The sequence below is a fragment of the Cynocephalus volans genome, chromosome 12 (assembly GCF_027409185.1).
Source record: "Cynocephalus volans isolate mCynVol1 chromosome 12, mCynVol1.pri, whole genome shotgun sequence".
NCBI classification, from domain to species: domain Eukaryota; kingdom Metazoa; phylum Chordata; class Mammalia; order Dermoptera; family Cynocephalidae; genus Cynocephalus; species Cynocephalus volans.
In genome coordinates, this window is record NC_084471.1 from 94,111,634 (window position 1) to 94,133,947 (window position 22,314).

Genomic DNA, 22,314 nt, shown 5'->3' on the forward strand with positions numbered 1-22,314 from the left:
CCAATCAATAATTGCTGAATGATTGGAGACCTGCCTGTGATTGGTTTATTGGCTGATTAATTCAGCAAACAGTATTTAGAAGCTACTATGAGTGAAGCTCTCCACTGGGCACATTTTTATTTACCTTTGAGCCTGCATAAGAAAGATTTAAAACTGCCAATCTGTAGAAGTAGCAGTTTGTTGTAACATCAACAACCAAATTGGATCTGTATCGTCTCTGTAGACTGTGGTACATGTCTTTATTACAGCACTTAAGATACTGTTTTAGTAACTTTTTCTTTACTTTTTATGTCTCCCCAACTGGAACTTTTTCAATAGAACTGGAATATTTTTGTTCACTCTTTTAACTACCCTCATGGACAGCACAGATGCTGGTAGAAAAAATGAATAAAGGCTACCCCAAATTCTTAGTGGAGAATACATCAAAACAATCCAAAAAAAGATGTCAAAACCGTGACTTAATCTTTAAACTTCTAAGAATCGTTGGATCCTGGGGAAAAAGTATTATAGAGTAAATTATATATACACTCAAGTATAGTAATTAACATTTGTCTTTTATAAGCTAGATAGACTTCCTCTATGATGTTCTAATACATAGATGTACATAGTCTGTCCATCTATCCATCTCTGCCCTTGTCACATTTCATTTATGTGTCTGTTTGTCTTCTCAGTACTTAAAAGAGTAAGCCCCACTGAAGTGGTAAATGCGTATTATTATTCTTTGTATCCCCAATGTTCATCATACTCCTTGTGTTGGGAAAATAGAACAATTTGGTCAGGTGCCCTCGCCTTAGGCCCAGTTGGGGGTGGTGTGGCACATTCTTTGTAAGCAAGTGGTGTGTGTGCGTGGAGTTAGTGCGCATGGGCGGCACTGCCACCTGGCTGGCGTTTTACTGCCTCGGGCCTGTGCAGCATGCTTTCCAACCTACTGCTCCAAGGACCTTTTTGCTGGTCAGCTAGCTCATAGACCTGCGTGTGAGGCGTCTGGTGACCCAGCCAGGTGTGTGAGGGGTCTGGGGACCCAGCCTGGCATGTGAAGGGTTTGTGACCCAATCTGGAACGGGCTTGAGGGGTCCGTGAGCTCCAGACACAGCCCTAGCTCGACAATTGGCCCAGTTGGCAGGATTATGGGCAGGTAAAAGAGCTCGACACCGTGGCACACAGGTCACTCTCAGGGGATGTTTAAGGAATGAATGAATATGTGGTGAATTTTCCTGAGGATATTCATTAAAGAAGGCACTGTATTGAAAGTAATAAAAAGGGAAACAAACCAGTTTGCGTGTTTCTACAAAATAGGATATATCGGTTTGTAAGAATGAAACCATACTATGTAGTTTTTGTTGGTATTTTAATACCAGATTATGGCCATCTGTTTAAGTTCTATTACATTATATAGTAGGAGATATTATTTCTTCTGCTGAGGGGCTTTCAGCCAAAAGTGGCTAATTAGCCTTTGGAATGGTCCGATCTTATTTCTACTTTAACATGAAGTATGTTTTTAAAGAAAGGGACTTTCAGTCTCTGACTTCTGATTTCCTTGCCCCTAGCTCAAATAAAATGAAACAAAACTTATTCATCTCCTAGTCTTGCCCATTTCAGTAAATGATATAATTATCCATCCATTTGTTAAGACCAAAAATCTAGGAGTCGTCCTTAAATGTTTTCTTTTCCTCTCCCACCTGCTGTGGGCCTCCCCCAGATCATCAATCACAGCCAATGTCCAGTCAATCAGCAGTCTCGTGGCTCTGTCTCCAAAATACATTCTGAATCTGTCAGTTTCCATCACTTCGACCTTTACCATTATGGCCTTGCCTTATCTATTGCAATAGTCTCAACTGAAATTTACTTCACAGGACATCAGGAGAGAGCTTTTGAAATACACAGAAATTCATCAATAACTTCCCCTGCACTTAAAATAAAAGCAACATCCTTAGCGAGAAATTGGTAAAGGGTCACGAAAAATGAATACATTGTGTAATGATAAACATAGTAATTATTCTGATTTGAACATCACATATTACACACGGGGATTGATATTCAACACTGTACCCCACAGATATATACAATCAATTACGTTCCCACACAAAAAAGAGCCCTACTAGATACCCTGCCCTTAGTGCCCTACTTAATTTGGCCCCACCAAACTCTTCGCCCTTTCCTCCTACTGTCTGCCCCTCTTTATCCTACCTCTACCCCTGGCCGTCTTGTCACAGGAACATGCCATGCTTATTTCCAAGCTCAAGGCTGTTACGTTTGTCACTCATTACACATGGTGGTCAACTTGTCATTTCTTCCAAGAGGCCTCTTTAAAATAGCATCCCCGCCCCAGTCACTTTCTCCTCATTCCTCTGCTTTGTTTCCAAGTAGAACTTCTCATTTCCTCATATTATTTCTCTGTTAACTTGTTTAAAGTCTGTCATCCAGACTAGAAAGAGACCAGGGTTTGTATTTGTCTTGTTTGCTGCTGTGTTCTTGAATGGTAGTTGTTCACTAAATATTTGTGGAATGGTTCAAAGCTAATTCAGGGTGGGAAGTGTGCTAGTTTTATCATATACAGAAAAGTGGTGATTTTCCATGGGCTATTTACCAGATGTATTGAGACCATCAATTCATGCGTTATTGTTCATACAAGGTTTATAAGAAAACAAAAATATTATTTCAAACAACTCAGACTGGAACAGGATTAGTTTCTCATGGGGTAATGCCAATTTAGGCCACCAACAATTTTAGGAAACCCAATTTTTTCCATTAATAATCTATTGAAAAAATCTCACCTTTAATCATCCTTTAATCTTATATATATATTAGATATATAATTATGTTCATATTACCTTGGGGATTTGAGAGATGGGAACAAGTCATCTGTAGGTTTCCATTCCATGTCATTACATGTTATACATTGCATAGGGCATTGCTTAATTACAGAAATAAACTTATTTGTGCACTGACCTTTTTATCCCTCCAAATGTTTGTGCATGACCTAAGAATTTTCCAAAGTCAATATGAAACATGTGGCCTGACTTCGTCAGCATGATATTATCATTGTGACGGTCACAGACTCCCAGGATGAATGTTACCACACACCAGCCAGCACAGGAATAGAAAAAGTTCCTCAAGGCCTAATCAATTGGAAAACAATAACACAAAAATAACAACAAAATGAGGAAATGCATAATCATCAGAGGAAATGGTGAAATGTAAATTATAAAAAGCAAAATTACATAATCACGAACAATTTCTACATCTCAGTAGAGAGAAGGGTACGGGTAAGTGGCTGATTCTTGATATGCTACAGAAAAAACATGAAACAATCTGTTCTTTAGCCTAATAGATGAATGTTTTCATTGAAACGGAGGAAAATATCTCTTTCATCCAAATGGATCCAATTTTCATGATTTACTAGGGAGGTTTTCTGATGTGATTTTTTGATGCCTCAAATATACAATATTGAATGATTTCTTTCAAAGGAAAAGAAAAAAGAACCACATGGCCCAATATTGCTTATTCTCAGAGAAAGTTAAAACATTAACTTTTTTAATATTTGAAATTTTGGAACACAGAAAAAGCTATATTAAGATTTCTTAATATAACATTTTATGTTTATCCGTAAAAATAGGTCATCCAGTTGGTGTTGAAAGTGTTTTGGTATAGTATACATCAGTGAATGCCTGTGTGGGAGGAAGCAGATTACCACTAAGTCAATTGTTGTTTATGTTTCTCTAAGGGACAGAGGTTTCTTTCCAAAAATACTCTTTGTTTCTAAAATGATCTCCTGGGTATACATCATTTTCATCAACTCAGTGGTGTAACCATGATTAATTTGTTGAGCCCAGTTTATGGGTCTCCTAGAATTGCGTGGCTGACTTGGTGCATTAGAAGGCTTTGTCTGTGGATTGTGTGCCAGGTCTCTCAAGTGCTTGGGCGAGTCACTTAATTTGTCTGTTTAGATTTTCTATACTTATCAAGTGAAGATAATAAAACATGTCCTTCACACGGTGGTTGTGAAAAACAAACGTACGTGGAAATACCTAAAAAATCCTAACCCCGGGGAGTTGTGCAAAACTCAAGTTAAAATTTTAGAAATGGCTAAAAAGTAGATTTCAGGGTAATCTCATGTACTTCTTTGTTATTTGGCTCCAATAGCCTGTACTGTGCTCTGCTCCACTCTCACGTTAAGTATGAAAGAGAAGAACTCAGAAGAACTGCGTCCCATGCTAGCTAGTGTGACCAATCATCCCAGCTTGCCCAGGACTGAGGAGTTTCCCAGAATAAAGGAATTTCAGTGCATGGGCCAATTCTGAGCAAATCTATTGTTGACCTATATGGCACTTTTATGTAAATTAGCATACAGGTATTCCTGCCTCTGAGTGGAGCCAGCTATCTCAGTTCATGGCTTGGTAAGTGGAACAAAGCCTGGCTCTAGCCACACTCATCTGCTTAGCCTGAAACCCTGGTATAGAGCAGACCTGCACAATTGTATGACAAAGGCCAAATGCCAGAAAGAAGTAAACTCTGAGAAGAGGTGTTTGCAGTCAAATAAAACAGTAGGTGAAGTTCTAATATATACATAAACTCTACTTTCCATTCTGCAAACCTCTGATGGAAAAGTAGAGCATGGCAGAAGATATGTATCACAAAGGAAGGAGGGATGATTATAGAAATTGGAGATCGTGTCCATATAGGTGGAGGAGACTTGAAGGAGGAGTTTCAAGGGACATCATCTCTGTGAGACTGCTCAAAGAGAGGCAGCTATGCAAAGAGATTCTTTATTGGCAGCCAGGAATCTCACCCAGAAGGAAAACCGAACACAGACACTTTGAACTCGTTGATATGCCATTTAAACTGGGTCATTATTACTATGCTGATGACTGAATGAATTAGAACTCAAGGTGTACTTAATTTACTTTTCCATTAATCAGAATATCTAATGAATCAGAGCATATTCTTATTTAAGTACGTTATTTAAAATTAGCTCTAGCAGGACAAACCTTTCCATAATCTGCCTTTGAGTGGTTGTGCTGACTGAACCACTTTTTGATTGTATTTTCCTTCAGTGGCCCCATCAGTCCACAATGGCGATGAATCTTTGCTAGGGTTACAGCATCGGGCACCATCTGCACCAATCCTAGTTGATACAAGAGAGATTATGGAAACAATTCTTTCTTCACAGGATGAGCAATGCTTGGGAAATATATATTGTTCTAGGACACAACAGCCATAATTGTCAGCAGTACTTGGATTACCCTTTTTCGTTCCAAACCTTCTTTTCTGAAACAGTCTTTTCTACATGGCCTTCCTCATTCTTCCTAAATCCTGTAGAGCAATGAGCCTACATGCTGTGTTTGGATCAAATCTGTCAGAAGCACCTTTAGTATTTTTTCTAGCAAGGTAGAGAACCAATTTACATGGTCTCACAGAGACCTTATCGAGTCAGCAGGTGAGTTAATTGTCATGTGGCCGGTGCACTCACTTACAGTTTAAGGGAGGACATTCAAGCCTGTATAACAAACACACTAATGCCTTAAGTGAATCAAATGCAATCTCTATAACAAACATTCAAATATATTATAAAAATCAATGTTCGGGTTAGCAAAAGCTTCACAGCTAAATGTTATATTTCTGGGAGTGAACAGAATAACTCAGCAGTGAACATGTGGACAGCCTCCTCTTCCTGCCTTCTCAGTCAACGTTAAAGAGAAACTATAATAATAACTTTTCAAAAGGAAGCATATATTGGTTGAACTTAAATAAAACCCTTGTCCCACTGGTGATGTATCCATCAAGGCTTTTTTTTTTTCATTGTGCTTCTAAGGTTATTGGAATGCAAATGTTTTTAAACCCTCTGATTTTCTATACAGGATAGCAATTTAAACCCAGTACTTAAAACTCGCCCAGGACTAATGTCCACAAAACAACTTGCAATGTATAATTCTGTAAATAAAATCACTGAGAGAAACTAAAGTGTAGAGTTTCTGATTTTCATGATCTCAACAACTGCAGGCATTGCAAACTCAAGTGCCCAGAGGGACCAGGGACACAAATATGAATAGAGAGAGGCTTGAGTTTTTAAAATGGGATATTTCGTGGTCTACTTTAAAAGCATTCAAATTAAACAACCACACACAAGCAGATCAAGGTGATAGTAAACAAAACACTTCTCTGTGCTGAATTTGGCCAGTGGCAGCTGGTGTGCAGCTTTAATCTCTCTTTACATCCAATAATTCAGTTGTGGTCATTGGGCATTTACATTTCTGGGGCAGAAAGAAGCTTAACACACCAGAGACAAGTCCTGGGCATATCCTTAATATCATAACACTTCTTGCTCCCTCCCCAGCAATATGTGGGTCCTGGCCAGGATATCCTATGTGTATTAACTGAGATAGCAGATGTAAAGCATTACATTTAGTGTCAACAGGTGATTTTTCTTTCTAATACTGAAAATTTCCCTTCTCATTTTCCAGTTCCTCTATTTAGCACTTCTTAAAATAAAATTACCTTTTACTTGGTTTCTGTTTCACTGCCACCTCACTTTTGAACATGCTCCAAATTAAGATTTAGATTATTGTGGCCTTTAGATATTGTACTGCAGCAATGTCTGTTACTTTCAGACTACATTTGTCTTCGAGGAGTTAATCTTTGCTGAATCCCCACCACTGATCACAAGCCTTACATTGCTGACTACCCAGAAAACTGTGCACCTAATTTATAACAATCACAGTAGCTAAATTCTGCCTATTAATTAAAACAATAAATTACATTTTATAAATTTTGATCTAGTGTGTACCATACACCTTTTGGTACTTCTAGCATAATTCCGTGTGCACTGAATAATATGTGTGGTTCCATTCTTATACATAGTAAGAATATATAGTCCTCTTATGCAGTGTTTCTTAAATTTTAATGCACATACAAATCATTTGGGGATCTTGTTAAAATGAAGGTTCTGATTCAGTGGGGCTGGGGTAGGGCTGAGATTCTGCATGTCTAACATGCTCCCAAGTGATGTCAGTGCTGTTGATCTGTGGTTCACACTTTAAGTAGCAAGGATCTTAGGGACAAAATTTGCCAAGGCCGTATCATGTAAGGCAGTGGCTTTCAAATAGGAGTGCATAGGAAATGCCTGGGCAGCTTTTTGTAATCACTGATAATTGATCCCTTCCCTCCCCAGTGGGGAGTCTGATTTAGTAGGCCTGGGTTGGGGCCAGTTATATCTACACCTCCAATTCTCCTAAGTAGTTTTTACGTTCATCAAAGTTGGAGAACCAGTAGTAATATAAACAATTTTTATTTGCCATGATCGTCTCTCCCAGGACTCTTAGGACATCACACACAAAGCAGCCATGAGAATAATAAGCAACAATAATGTCGATAAAGTCATATTAACTTCATGCCTGGAATATACTTGTACTCTCCCTAAGGGCAGTGACTCTATTAGCCCGTTTTAGTATTCTTCATCTCATGACATTTCTTGAGAACAGTAGATATTCATTGTCTTGGAATCTAATTAAAAATGCAACCTAATCTCCTAAAAATGACATTTATTTTAATGATCTCCATTTTTCTTGAAGAAGTATTTTGTCAACATAATGTCCTTCGAAATCTTACAACTATAGAAGGTTGTTGATAGAGGGGAAAAATAATTTGTCTTACTATATCTGCAACTTTGGGTGAGTCTATAGTCTTTTTTGCTGAATCATATTATTAACCTTAAGTGATTTAGCCTTGGTTACATTCTTTGATTGTGTAAAAAAAAATGAGTAGATGGAATTGAAGAATTTGATTAGTTTCAGTGATTTATTCAATTCCTGAAGAAAAGGTGATTCATATAACATCAAAAAGCTCAGCTTCTGAGTACCCACAAATAGGTATAATCAATTATGTTTCAATTTTAAAAAAGCTCAGCTGGGCTTATGTAGCTTTATTTTTACTTTTTCAGCTTATTAGGATATGAAAGAATTAGGTCACTTACATGAGTGAAGGGCAGGAATAACAATCTCATGGCAGTAATGATAGAAGACATTTTTAGGAGGCAGAGCTTTAGAAAGACTTCGATGGTAGGACACTTGGCATGGAAAGAAGAGCCCTATTATCAGAATCAAAATAATGGGGTAATACGACTTGCAATGGAGTTATTCTGAGGTATCTAGTTGGAAGTTAACTAGGAGGTGCTTTTATGCTTAGGAAACCAGGCAGTGACAGTTCTTTTGTGATGATAGGTTTAAATAATAATGCTGCTTGAATTAAAAAAAAAAATTCACTATGTGGTCTAGGTCCCTTTCCCAGTGCTATGGTTTCATCCCTTTATTTATGCACATGTGTCTATTATAACTCATACCAACTAATTTAATGACATTCTCAATGGCGATGACCATATGTAAGAAAGATTATATGATATCTTACAAATTGTTAAGCAATTTAGCATGATTGTAATTAAGTACAACTTTTATCTGTAATGTTTTGGTAATAACTTGGGTGAAATATTGACATTATTTTCACTGGAAATGTGTGTCAATGTAATTATATTTCCATATTAATTTCTTTGCTATTATAAAGGAAAATAAATGCTGAAGTATGTTCAAAGTTCGCATCTATGTCCATCTTTGCTGATATTTATCTACTCAAAAGTCTTTTAAAAGATTTATAGTGTGTTTTCAATTTTTAGAACTCCTTTAAGCATTTGAAAATGTGTAAATTCTGTGTTCATAGGTAACAATTGTATATATTTTTTTAAATGAGTAGGCTTTTCTGTTATCTTAGAAAAGAAGAAAAAATGAATTAGTTTTAATATCAATATAACTGACTCTTAAAGACTCACACAAAAAAATCACAGTTAACATTTGGATTGTGAAGGTCCTAATTAATATATAAAAGCACACTATGCTTTATATAAATTATCATGGCTTATTATTTTGGAAAATAATTCTTTTTTTAAAAAAAGAATGTGCATAGTTTTTAGGATTTTCAAATTTGTGGTCTAATATGAAAGCTGTAAGAAGTTTTGTGGCATATTACCAATGAATGTGTGAGATAAATAATGTTAAGTCAACCCACTTTCTAATCTGTACTGACCTTGGTCTTTTCCTGTGGATAGACATCTATAAATGATCATTTGCATATCTAGGCCCTCCTGCAGCCAAATGCTGTCCATCGCTTGAATAATCTGCAGAACAAGCATATCCTGACGAAGATCATCTCCAGCCTGTTAAAAGCAAAATTATAGACTGGGTTTTTCCTTGAATTCCATTAAAAGCACTCGAATATGGTAAATGTCATTTCTTTCTTGAGATAAATTTTCATCCTGACTTGTGGTTGTTTCCATAGTTTTATTAGCACTAAAAATGCGCTGTGTTTCTGATAAAAAAATCAAAGAAAATGAGAACTTCCCTTTAAATAATTACAGAAGCTTCAGACATCAAATTAGAAACACTGCTTGGAATGCTGTTCCCGGATAATAATCTTTCAACTTATTATCCATGTGCAATTTCTGAGATTCAAAGTCTAGAGAAGAGAGGCTAGACGAATGTTTACTCAAATTTCAAATGCAGCCAAGATAAATCTCTTGCTAGGTGAAGCATTATTTGGTATGCCATAAATTTATGCACTAATATGCAGTTAGAATACCAAAAACTTCATGACTAGGAGCATAGCACACACATGATTCACCAGACTTTGAATCAGTGATTTTTTATGAAGGCAGTTAAAGTTTTCATAGAAAACAGTCTTTGACAAAGGGATGATTTTCTATAGCACAGGTAAAGAAAATGGAGTATGTTCAAAGGGGAACTATAGTTTTATGCTTTTAAACAAATAAGTAGTTTGGTTTCCAAAATGCTTTCCAAATTACATGCAGAAATTCCTGCCAAGATGAGATTTTATTTTATTTATTTCTTCATGAAAAATACAGTGTCATGGAACCATAATGCTTGAGGTTACACAGGTCAAAGCAAAAGTAAGGGCATGCTAATCATTATTCTCAAAAATAGATAGTTAGAATCCACCAGAAATTTACCATGAGAACTTGTTGCATGACTTGGCAGAATAACTGATTAAATTAACTAGATGACTAGCAAATTCTTACCTTTTACTTATAGTTCCCTCTTCAGTCTCTATTTCCTGCTTTTTGTAACCTTCTTACTACCTTTTATTCTATTTTTTTCCATGGGAATCATGATGAAGACTGAAATGGCCCATATTTAGTTTTTATTCAAAAAGAAGAAAATAACTCAAATTACTAAAATAGGCAAGTGCTTGCAGATAAGAATTTGATATTAAATTAATGCATGTCATTTGAATTCCGGCTAATTTTGATCCTAATTCAGTATCCAAGCCAAGAGAAAACTCTCCTTCTAGGGACTCATCACACATTCCACTTTCTGTGCCACTCAAAAGTGATCATATAATTTCATTTATTGAAACATGTTCTCTTAAGTTTTGCACTGAAGGTTTCTTGGCTTTGAGCCAGTAATGTTCGATTTATTGCCAATCATAGTTTGGCATGTACTATAATTCTGTAAAAAAGCAGAATTGAAAATAACTGGAAACCTCTGTGTTGTTGCCAGAGGAAAATAGCTACAATAATTTCTTCTTGTGAGTAATAAATCAATAGTTCTGCCTATGGAGTCAATTTGACGTTTTAAGAGGGTTACTGTACCTTAAAAATGACGCTGATGTTTTTGCCCATTGGATTAGCATTGATAAAAGTAATCTTTAATGGCAAAGCATTAGATGTAAAATATGAACATGCCTACAGGAAGATAAGAGAAAAATAGTTAGCAAAATAAAGTAAAAAGAACTCTTTTCTCAAGATCATGACCCCTTACAGAATTTGTTATATAAACAAATGTGACACATATAAATAAGTTTTATATTTTGGAAAAAAGGAACCTATTTATTTTTTTAAAATACAAAACTTTAGTCTATCAACAAAGTCTTTACTTTGAAACTGAGATGACAGCCTTTAGGCAGGTTGGAAATGTTCAACTACATTTTTTCCTCACTGAACAGTAGTAACATGCTCAAGGTTTAAATAACTAAGCAGTATGTAGGTATTGTGCTTATGCTAGTTGGTTAATAGACAAAATTGCTATTTTAAAAAATTTATTTTCTTTCATTTTTTTTCTGCCCTGCAGCATACTTGAAAGAAACATGGACACAGAGTTAAGAAAGACCTGAGTTCAAATGTGAACGCTGAGTTTATTAGCTTTGAGACCTTGCGCAAGTTAGTTAACATGTCTGTATCCCACTGCAAAAGAGAGATAACAACCCCTACCTCACACATTTTTGTAATGGACATATGAACAAATGGATATAAAATGCCTTTTACAGTTAAAAAATTAATACATTTCTCTTGGCCTTTTTGTTAATGAACACTTTCTTTTCCTGTCTTTACAAATAACAGTACAACATATATTTATATCTTCTCATTTCTTTCAATTACACTTTCCATTTCCATTTTTAGCTTTACAATATTGACTACTTTCCACTCTACTTTCCTGTGGCTTGTTTTCCTTTTATTCTTTTTAGATTGTTTCAGTGTTGAGAGGACGTATGTGTTTAGGCTATGAGAGAGTTTATGATGACAGTTAAATCAATAATAAGGAAATGAAATGGACTCGATACTTTCAATTTATCAACTTAGTAAAATATGACATCAATACATGTGAAGGATCAGTTTGAATGTCATTATTTCCAAGACATCCAAAATCAGTAGAAGCTGAGATGAAAGATTCTAGTTTTTAACTTATTTATCAACAGAAATCTAACCTAATCTCTAACCAAACAGAAACCCTTGCTTACTGAATCAATTTGAGTCTTACAGTTTTATGGGTGAGGCTGCTTGTTAAGCAATGAAATTCTGCTGCAAGAATCAGTTAATTTGGGATCATATGACCTTCTATTGTGGAATAGGATTAGGAAATCCTGTATTAGGCAGGAAATGAGTCTAGACCAGTGGTTTTCAAACTCGGTTTATCCAGTTTTGGGGGGTATCTTTGAGGTTTCTCAAGTCTAAGGAAGAGACAAGGCTGAAGGGAAGGCTTAGCCCTTCTCAACTCCATCACCCAGAGCTATTCTGCTTTCATTGTTTCATATCTTGGTTTTCGCATGCAGTTTGTGTTTTGAGAGTCATGTCAAAAATGGTATATATTCAACAACTAGCAAACACAAACCATTATTACTTGCAAACAGGAAGAAACACCATATCCATCCTCAAAAAGCCTATAAAGTTGCTTGAAAGTTGCTTGAAAGTACATACATACACATTAAGTTGAAAATAATGCACAAGGTGATTTACCACAGTTGAATGAAGAAGAATTTGAAGAAGAAAGTTTTTCAGAGATTAACTGAATCTGGAATATTGTGAGGGATATGGATTAGCAAATAGGCAGAAGAAAGAGTTTTCTGGGTGAGGAAAAGCAAATGATAAGATACCAGATTAGAGTAGAAGTTAAATAGTGGATTGGGATGGCCATAGCCAAGAGACTAGAAAGAATGAATCAGAGTCTTACAGAATGATTTTGTAAATGGTGAGATGATATGAAAAGCTGGAATAGAGAAAGGAAGATATAACCTCTGTCCTTGAGAAACATACGTTAATGACATAGATCTGAAAATAGCTATAAAAAAAGAAAAGAAAAGAAAAGAAAAAGAAACCTATAAGTAAATGAAATGTCTGGTCCTCACCTTCCCAATACTGGGGAAAGACTGTGTTAAGTGACTCCTACTCTCCCACCTGGTTCATCCCTTAGTGACTCAAAGGGAAATAGAGAATGGGACATCATGATTAGTGGTTCCTGGGGAGACAAGGCTGAGATATTTTTCTTATAAAGAAAAAGTTGGATTTAGACCAGAGGCCCTTACTCTCTGCCTTTGAGAGCCATGCTTTAAGAAATGGATTGAGCACAGGTATGAGTGCCTCTCCCCGGTGCAGTTGACTGATGGCAATAGAACGTCGCTTTGAGCTTTCTGACACTCACTACATTCACAGGGGGTTTTTTCCAGTGTGAATTCTTTTGTGCACAGCAAATTGCGAGCTATAATGGCCCACACTATTATATAATGGCTTTTCCACAATTACTGCTTTTATAAGGTATCTCCCAGGAATAGGTTCTCTGATGTACCGTAAGATTGGCACTGTAAGTGAAGACTTTCCCACACTCATTACATCCGTAGGGTTTCTCACCAGTGTGAATTCTCTGGTGTATGATGAGGTGTGTTTTAATTGCAGAGTATCCACCCTTATTACATCTATAGAGCCTTTTGCCTGTGTGAAGTCTCTGACCCAGAATAAGACATTTACTCAGACTGAATGCCTTGCCACACTGCATTCAAAAGGGTTTTGAATGGTATAGATTTGCTCGTAGTCAACAAGTTAAGAGTTCTGATTGAAGGTTTTTTCAAACTGCCTACATTTATATGCTTTTTCCTCAGTGTGGAGGCTGTGATGTGAAATGTGACATCGACTCTGCCGGGTGGCCTTGCCATATTCACTATACCCGTGAGGCTTCTCCCCAGTGTGGATTCACTGATAGTCGAAAGGTTTCTATTGGAACAGAGAGCTTTCCCACACTCATTTCAGCTATGACGCTTCTTACTTCATTGTTCAGCAGGACTGCAGGAAAGGTTAAAATGTTCCCCAGAGAGTCATCTGGCCACATCTGTCCTGTTCATTGCTGTACCAGCAGGCCCTGTGCCCAGGCACTGCTGGTCAGAGAAAATGGGACCAGGAGGCAGCTCTATTGGGGCAGCTTCCTCATCTCAGGGTCACAGCACGCTGCAGGGGAGGAGTGTGGTCCCAGCCACAGAGCTAGAGGTGGGGTCTCCCGGGTTGGTGGCCCCCAGCCCAGAAAACTCACTTTGGCATTCCCAGCTACCACTGCTTTGCTCTGACACCCAACACCCCCAAGGCTGGTAGAAGCTGAAACTCACATGTCATTTTAATTGAAAAAAATTGCTCTTCTCCTTAAAAAACAAACCAAGAAAGCAAAAGCAAAAAATCTACACCTGAACTTGTGATCCCTCTTGCTCTTTCTGCCTTAAGATAATAATACGTCTCTGAAATGCTGAGTTTATACATATCTTCAGTATTAGTCAGTGAATACTGCTAATGCTTACAAAGTTACACAATTTTAAAAAAATTAGTCATGATTTGGGTTTTAGCACAGATAGACATATCTCAGTTTATAAAATCTGTTGCTTTATTTTGTTACTTTTCAAAATATGTTTGTGAAACAGAGCAGGAAAGTTTGTAGGGCATCTTGGTAGCAGCAGTGTCATAAAAAATGATGGTATCAAGTTTCTAGCAAAACTTGCACATCATACTAATAATGGTCTGATTTTTCTTCTAATTATTGGGTTTGTTTTCTTGACCATCTTATGACTTCATTTAAGTAACATGTACTGTGTATGCACGATAGCTTAACCTCTTTACTTTTGGATCTCACGTATCATTTTCTCTATCAGCATCTTTCCACTCTTGGGCTTTTGAGAAGGAGGATAATACAGCTTATGAGGAGTGAAGAAAGAAGAATGATTCTTAGTCAGAGAAGGGTGACTGGGGATGTACCATGGGACAGAGCATTAGGAAGAGAAGGCTTGGGAAGTTGGAAGTCTGACAATGCCAGGAAGAGTTTTCCAGGCATGAATAAAGTCACAAAATATGTTGTATGGCACACTAACATATGGGTATCAATGAATTTTAAATTGAATCAAAATGGAGATGTAGCTAATGATTAATATTGGTGTACCAGGCATAGTTATGCACACAGTCTAAATTGGGGTCCTCAAATTAACCGTTTTGAATGAGTCAAGAAATCAATTCAGTGAGAAGTATCATTATTTGTTTATTTTTTCACTGAACGGATGAACAGTTTGTTTTCAAACCAACAAACCATATGATAAGGCCAATGTGGTCCCCACTCATCACAGTGCATCAGAGAGCACATGGCGTGGATGGAATTCAATGACTTTTTCCTAAAGACAACTGCAATGTCAATTATTTTTGCTATTTCAAAAAATATACAGTGAACTAAACAATACAAAACAGAAATGCTCAATTTATCTACTGAGTAAGTTGACTTACATCATGATCAATCCCTTTTACACACAGGGCAGGGTTCAGAGGAAGGTGGCAAGAGTTTACATCTTGAAAGAATTCTCCTAGTCTGCTAATCTCTTTTTTCAGTACCTCCTGTGAAAAATCATTAGAAGAAGCATTTAAGAAACTGTAAAAACTTGACTTTTCCTTTGACTTATAATTTTCTTCTATTGATTAATAAATTTTAGTTCAGGGGTTGCACACTTGGATGACTGGGGTCTGACAGGTGTCATGCATGAGGAGGCAGCAGGCTAGAGACAATAGGAAGTGTTGGGAAAAATGGGAGCTAAAGAGTGCACGCCCTTTCTAAAGGACTTCAAATACAATTAAAAACAAAAAAGCACTATACTCTTCAAACAAAACATAAGGGTTGGACTTGATTGGTGGCCTGTCCATTTGCAACCCCTGTTTTAAGTAATTATTAACATCATCCTTTTCTGATAAATGCCTGAAATCTTTGCATCTCTCAAGAATTACACTTAATAGTAATAATGTTTTAGAAAAATATTCAAATATATTAACAATAATGACAAAAATGACAATTGCAGAATGCTGTCAGAAAGAATAATGTATGTGAACAAATAGTTTACTAGATGTCAATGAGTATATTTCTAATATTTAATACCTTTCAAACTCCACAGTATCTGTGGAAGGTCAGAGACCACAAGCAGCACCTTTAGAATTGTGCATCCCCTGACAGAAAGAGGTAAGAAATGAAAACAATTCATCACAAAACAACAACAAAAAGCTACTTCTTAGTCCCTTTTGGTAATTTTTAAGCCCAGTGTTCAAGATGAGAATATCGGATTAATAATGTTTAATTAACTCTCAAGAGTTTCTTAGCTCTTACTCCTGGCTCATTGACAGATAATAGAATCCACTGCTCCCAGAACCCAGAAGAGCAAGGTGGAGAAATGAGGGCAAGTTCCATTAAGAACGTTTTATGTGTCTGTCCTTCTTTGCCTTATCTCTACAGGGGTTTGCCTGCTGAATATCACGGAGGGAAATCTCAGCTCCCTTTGTCTAAGTGAAACCTCTTCTCCATTTTATATAGTTAGATTTAATTAGTGCTTTTTTAAAGTAGAAAAAAATAGCTATCAATAACTTAAATTGTGAGAAATTATTATTTTTTTAATCGTGAGAAATTATAAATGTTTTTCCAACCTCTTGCTTTTTCTCTTCCTATTTTCATGTGAAGAGGTGCTATCACAAAAGTAACTAGCCAAATACATTTTTTTGAGTGAATAACATGAATATCATTCTGGAGCTTGATGCAAATGGTCAGAAAAGGCACTGGAATTACTGAGCCATAGTATGCATCTTAAATATGTGAGAGATTTAAAAACACAAGAGATAAAGACCAAACCTATACACAAACTTCTGTAAATTTTAAACCACTTGCTATCAACTTTTTGTCCATCATTAGAAAATAATGAATGAGCTTGCAATAACATGGATAAATCATAGATATTTTTTTGCATTGCCCATCATGTTCTTTGTGTATTCAGAGTTTATTCATCTCCTATTTAAAATAAATTCCATACTTATGCCTTTTATTTTCCATTTTCTTCTAGGTAGGTGAAGTAGCATAGCTTCTAGCATGTCAGTTCAATGAAGTGACTTCCAGCAAGAAAAATCCTGGGCTGGGAAAGAATTTTGGAACATTTTGCCTATTACTATTTTTATGTCATTTGTTGAAAACTTTTGTTGATTTTAGACAGTGGGTTAAGAGAAACTGTAAGTTCTCTTGAGGACAAACTCATGTTTTAGCCTTTTTTCTATCCTTAACAACTAGTCTGAATTAAGTACTCAATTGTCATTGAATAATGATCTTTTAATTCAATGGATAGATGTCCACTGTCTCACCACATCAAGAATGTTGAGTTTAAGAGAACCGACTTTACGGTCTATATCAGTGAAGGAAACTAGTGATTGGGATAATCCAACAGAGCAAATACTCTTCCATTAGATCAAGAAAAAGAATAACCAGGCCTATTATTATCATCAGTGAAAAAGAGTCACAATAGTTTGACTCTCATCCATGGATTTTAGTATAAAAATTATTACTATCCATATCACTATTGCTTTGTTTCATTTAATTCATTTTACTTGTTGTGGCAAAAAAAAAAAAAAAAAAAGTCTTTAAAATGTGATTTGGATTAAGGCAAACTTTGTATGTTGGACAGAGTGCCTTAAAAAGTACCCTCATGTCCTTCTCCCAAGAGTCTGAGTTGTGCTGCCCTTTTGAAGAGATTACTTCATCAGGCCTTTTAAATCAAACTGTCTTTAGGTTGGTCCTTCTTGTCAGATCCTGTATGTGTGCTACATGGCAATATAGATCCAAAAACCATATCCCATTGATAGACATTATCAATAACTTTAGCATGGTAATGGGAAAAACACCAAAAACCCTTGATTAAAGTAATTGATTTAAGTGTCTTATAACTAAGTGTAGTCAAGGAATTTGCTTTCCAAGCTATGAAATCAAAACTTAATTGAACTAAAGTTAAAAAAAAAAAAAAAGGAAATTCACTACCTGAAGATTGATTTCTCAACAAACCTGTCTTTGAGGTTCACTGGCCGACTTGACTTTTCCCCCAATATCTCCCAGAATTTTGATTAGTTTATTCTCCTTGGAAAATTCATCACTCAATGCTTTTCCTGCACAGAATTGGAGAGCAGCCAACAGCTTCTGATACCAGCTTTTAAAATAAACTTCATTCTGTGCATCTTTTAGCAGCCTAAAGGAAAGAGAGAAAAAGAATTCTTGTATCTGAAGCTGATTTTTTTAACCACCTCCAGCAGGAACGATAAGTGCATTACATACTAATGTGTATTTGGTGGCCTTGGGCATTTTAACAGCCTAAAATGGGGGAAAATGTAGTTTATTTGTTGGCAGTCATCAAGTTCCATCTGATAGCTAATGAGATTCCAAGAATGAAGAATCAATAAGAGACCTGCCTTTTCTCATTTCAATTCACAATGCACTTTTTTCTTCTTTCAGTCTTAATTCTGTAAGAAACATTTATCTCAGGAACACATTTTTGACTTCTTACTAAAACAAGACAAAGAACTTTAAAAATTTAGTGGACTAATGGGTACAAAACTATGCTATCTACTCTTAGTGAATCATTGTGCAGTATATGCATGTATTGAAACAACATACCGTATGCCACAAATACACACAAATAAGTGTTAAAATATTTTGAATTAAAAAAATAGTATTTATACGTGACTACACTATATTGTGACTCAACCATCAAGTCCAGCATTTTCTTCTTTTCTCCAAATAATAATGTTCCCACACTGTCACATACTCATGTATTGCTCTTTTTTTCTAGCACTTCCCTTGATTACCTGGAGGAAAATATTGTAAAGGCAAGAGTATGGTCTTCTGTTCTCAAGCGTTTCTGGACTAACTCCTAGTCGTACAACTTACAAGTAACTTAGGTCAGTTACTTAACCAGGCTGAGACTTTATTTTTTATCTGTAAAATATGGTAATAACTGATTCTATAAGGCCTTATAAAACATAAAATGAACCAATGCATTTGAAACTGCTTAGTAGAAAAAAAAAAGTATTAGGCAGTCAAAAAACATTAGTTCATCTATATTTCACAGCCTTCCCAAGTCAACTTCTGTCTCTGCCTGGTAGTCTGCTCATGTCAGTACCTGGGAGGCACAGAACACGAAGTAAGAATACTCTGCAAGATAATGGAGCAGTGAAAAATACTTGGTTATTCTGTCTGCCATGTGATAATTTCTATTGCCTTAAAACCAATTTCAATGTGCTAAAACTTTTTTTACTATTATGCCCTAAAACACTGAAATGGAATAAAAAAGACCAATTCCTTTGAATCTTAACCTGTCTCTAACTGATGATTTTAATCCTAACTAGTCTTTAGTCCATGCCTCCCCCTGCCCCAGAAAAATAATTAGCATTCAAGGAACTAGAAGAAAATTATGAGAATAGAATGCTGGAATAATAGAAATAGGTGAGTTTCATTCTGCTTTCCTAATTTTGTATCTCTGCCCAGTATGTAGTAAGTTACAGTGCTTCTAAAAAACACATTAGTTGAACAAGTTTGCAGTTTTTAAGGTGAGGGCCTGCTCCTTTGGCATTGTTATGAAGCTAACTTATCTTCTAGCACCTCCTTTACTTTCCCAAAAGAAATACAAACCGTGTGAAATAATAGTCCTTATTTACTTCTGAAAAACATTTTAACCCCCTGCCCCCCAACACACAAAACCCCTCAAGGGTCTAAAAGATGTATTACAAAATATATATATACTTTATTGATACCTCATTATTTTCAATGTGAAAAGGAGAGTAGACAATGAAAAATTTTCCTACTAACATTTATGGTGAGATTTTGAAATGTCAGACAAGTAATAAATGAATCATGTCATTATTTGCAGACTCTCAGAAAAATGTGGTGTTGTGTGCATGTGAATGCAAAGCTGCAAATGAAAGTATGTGCGTGTAAAACTTTAAGATATTTTATGTGAAGCTGTATACGCTGAGATTCTCACAGTGCTTTGAAAACTTTGGTTATGTACCATTATATGGCCTACTTGGCTTTCAATGAAATAGGGGGTTGATGGATAGAGCATCTCTATATTCCATATCAATGCTTGTCAGCATTTTCATATACTTTGGATATGGGGCTACATGTTTTTAAAATATTTTTAAACTATTCTAGTATGTAAGTATAACTCTATAACCAACCAACTGCCATATACATGATAAAAAGAAAAGTTATTCTGCCCAGATAAAATCAACTCCTTTTTACTAAAATAATTTTAAAAAAAGATATATTTTAGTGTTGAGGACATAGTGACTGTCAGGATTGTATAGTTAATCTGTATTCATAGTACCCTTAATTTCTTATTCTGTTAGAAATAAATTTGTATTCATTTCTCATGAGCAATATATTTGCTTCTCTCTGGTTCAAGGAAGAAAAACTCAGTTTGATTCCTTACTCAAAATAAAACAGAGCAGGGAAGACTTGCAGAGAGATTATGTGACCATGTTCTAAAAAACATAAAAGCTAAGAAACCTTGGTGTATTATGTTGTGATTATTTTCCTTGGAGAATATACCTCATTGAAACTCTGCATCCCTGCCAAGATGACATGTTCTCCTGGTGAGATCTGGTTCAAGCTCCATGGCTTTTTATTCGACTTGTAAAGAGTTTGTTTTTACGCACTGCAGAATTGAAATCATAGAGTGCTGGAGATGACCCTAAGAAGTCAAGAATTCTATTCCTGTGTCCTTTGGCACCAACACTTTAACTGACAAGAGAAATTAACATGCCTCTTAATTTCAAACAACTGCAGAGAAAGTCACACTACACAGTTCTGGGTGGAGGGTTACTCAGTTCTGTGCCAGTGACCTTTACTGTAAGGACATGCTGTGGTTTTTACTTACTGCCTCTGTTTATAAGACTGCAGAAAACAGCTGGCCACTTTCCTTTCAGTTTTACAGAAATACTTTTCAAAAGACATTGTAACCTGGGAGAAGCAGTATTGCTTATGCTGAATAAAGTGTTTAAAAGTAAAAAGTTAAGGTCGAGGGACTGAGAAGTATTAAGACTTGCCATTCCATGTCCAGGCTTTTAAGATGCAAGCAATGTGATTGCTCACAATAAATCTCAAAATGCTAGGGACCTGTTTATCCTCATGTCTGCAGATCCACCTGTGATTCAATTTGATAATATTTGGTACACATGCCTTATTGATTGTAAGTGATGACAATATAAAAATGAGGATTAATGCATAAAATCTAGGTTATTAAAGAAGATTTTGACATTGAAATATGATAGGCAGAAAGCAAGAGTGAAGGAAACAACTCGTGATAAGCACATTTGTCATGAAGGTATTTTTTTTTGTCATGAAAGTATTTGCCTAAATTAAGTGGATCTTAGCAGACTCAGAAACCCTTAAGAATAATCACAAACAGTAGCTACTGTGAAAAAGAGATTTTCCTTAGAAATCAGAGCTCTTCTACATTTCTTCATGCATGTAGCTGCTTCTGGTCACATGGTGAATGACTTGCTAGAACCACAGGAAAAGTACAGAGAATTCACATTTCATCAGTCTACCAGCAGGACAGCATGGAGTAATCACACCACCCCCACCCTCTTTGGCTCATAACTCTTTTCAGTCTGGGTCTTAATTTTAGTTCTCAATGTCATGATGTCCCACCTCTTAGGGACTGCCTTGCATTTTTACCCACTTGTGCATTTCCTGCAGGCGAAGAGGGGAAACAGCATCCTGTAACAGGAAAGAACGGAGCTGCACAATGAAGATGTGATTTCAGGTCATGCAGGACTTTCCCTCCCTATTTCTTTCTAAATCTGTTGCAGGCCGAGGTGTGTGGATCAGGAGACCCGTTTTAGTGAGCATAGTGGATTTTAGAATGTGACTTCTTCAAATGCATTTAGAACCCTGGGACAGATAAAGGTTGAAATCCAGTACTTTAATATGGAATTATTTAATTTTAAGATTTCAATAGTGAGATTTAAAAAAAAAAGCATATGTCTCTTTAGCATTAGCAACTTTATTTTACTTCTGAGTGGCTAAGGGATTTATTTAATATTTCATTCAACTGAAGAACTTGATACATTATATACTTCTTGCAAAGATAACTGTTTCCTCTGTTTAGCCCATTCTTAGAATATTGATTTGCTCTTTCAGAAACATCTGCACTAAACTTTTGTTGAATTTTGCGTGTAAGGATTATTATATGGACCAAGTCCGCAGATACATAATTTCCAATCAACACTTATTTTGCAATGTACATTTGTCAACAAACCACTTGGTAATAATTCAAATCTGAAACTATTCACAAAGGGAATAAATTCAGAAGATAATTAAATCCATACTCTAGGTATTGTATACATTTTTAGAACAGTTCAACATATGAGAAGGGCCTGGAAGGTATGTAACTTACTGGGTTTACCCATATCATAATTTATGTAGCTAATACTTATTACATCTCCAAAGCTGTCTCTTTGGAATGTTAAATGCTCCTACTTAATGATGATCCCACTGTGCTCATGCTGTGTGGTAGATTTGGTTATTGTTCCCAACTCCAAGCTTTCTCCTCTGAAGAAGATCATACCTCCACACTCTTTGCCATGTGACTTCCAGGGTCTTCCTGTAGGCAGAATGTGCTTCTCCACCCCTTGTGAGATTGCTCAAGTGGTTTTCTTTGGTC

General features: G+C 36.1%; 1 protein-coding gene across 1 annotated transcript in view; it reads right to left on the reverse strand.

The window, feature by feature from the left end:
• Positions 1 to 22,314, reverse strand: part of PIK3C2G (phosphatidylinositol-4-phosphate 3-kinase catalytic subunit type 2 gamma) — a 372,771-nt gene that overhangs the window by 125,358 nt on the left and 225,099 nt on the right. The window contains exons 21-26 of the mRNA XM_063075729.1: positions 17,655 to 17,835; positions 15,080 to 15,187; positions 10,652 to 10,744; positions 9,070 to 9,199; positions 4,989 to 5,125; positions 2,950 to 3,119 (exon numbers count right to left, since the gene is read on the reverse strand). Of these exons, the coding sequence (XP_062931799.1) occupies positions 2,950 to 3,119; positions 4,989 to 5,125; positions 9,070 to 9,199; positions 10,652 to 10,744; positions 15,080 to 15,187; positions 17,655 to 17,835 (819 nt within the window). The remainder of the gene's footprint in view (positions 1 to 2,949; positions 3,120 to 4,988; positions 5,126 to 9,069; positions 9,200 to 10,651; positions 10,745 to 15,079; positions 15,188 to 17,654; positions 17,836 to 22,314) is intronic.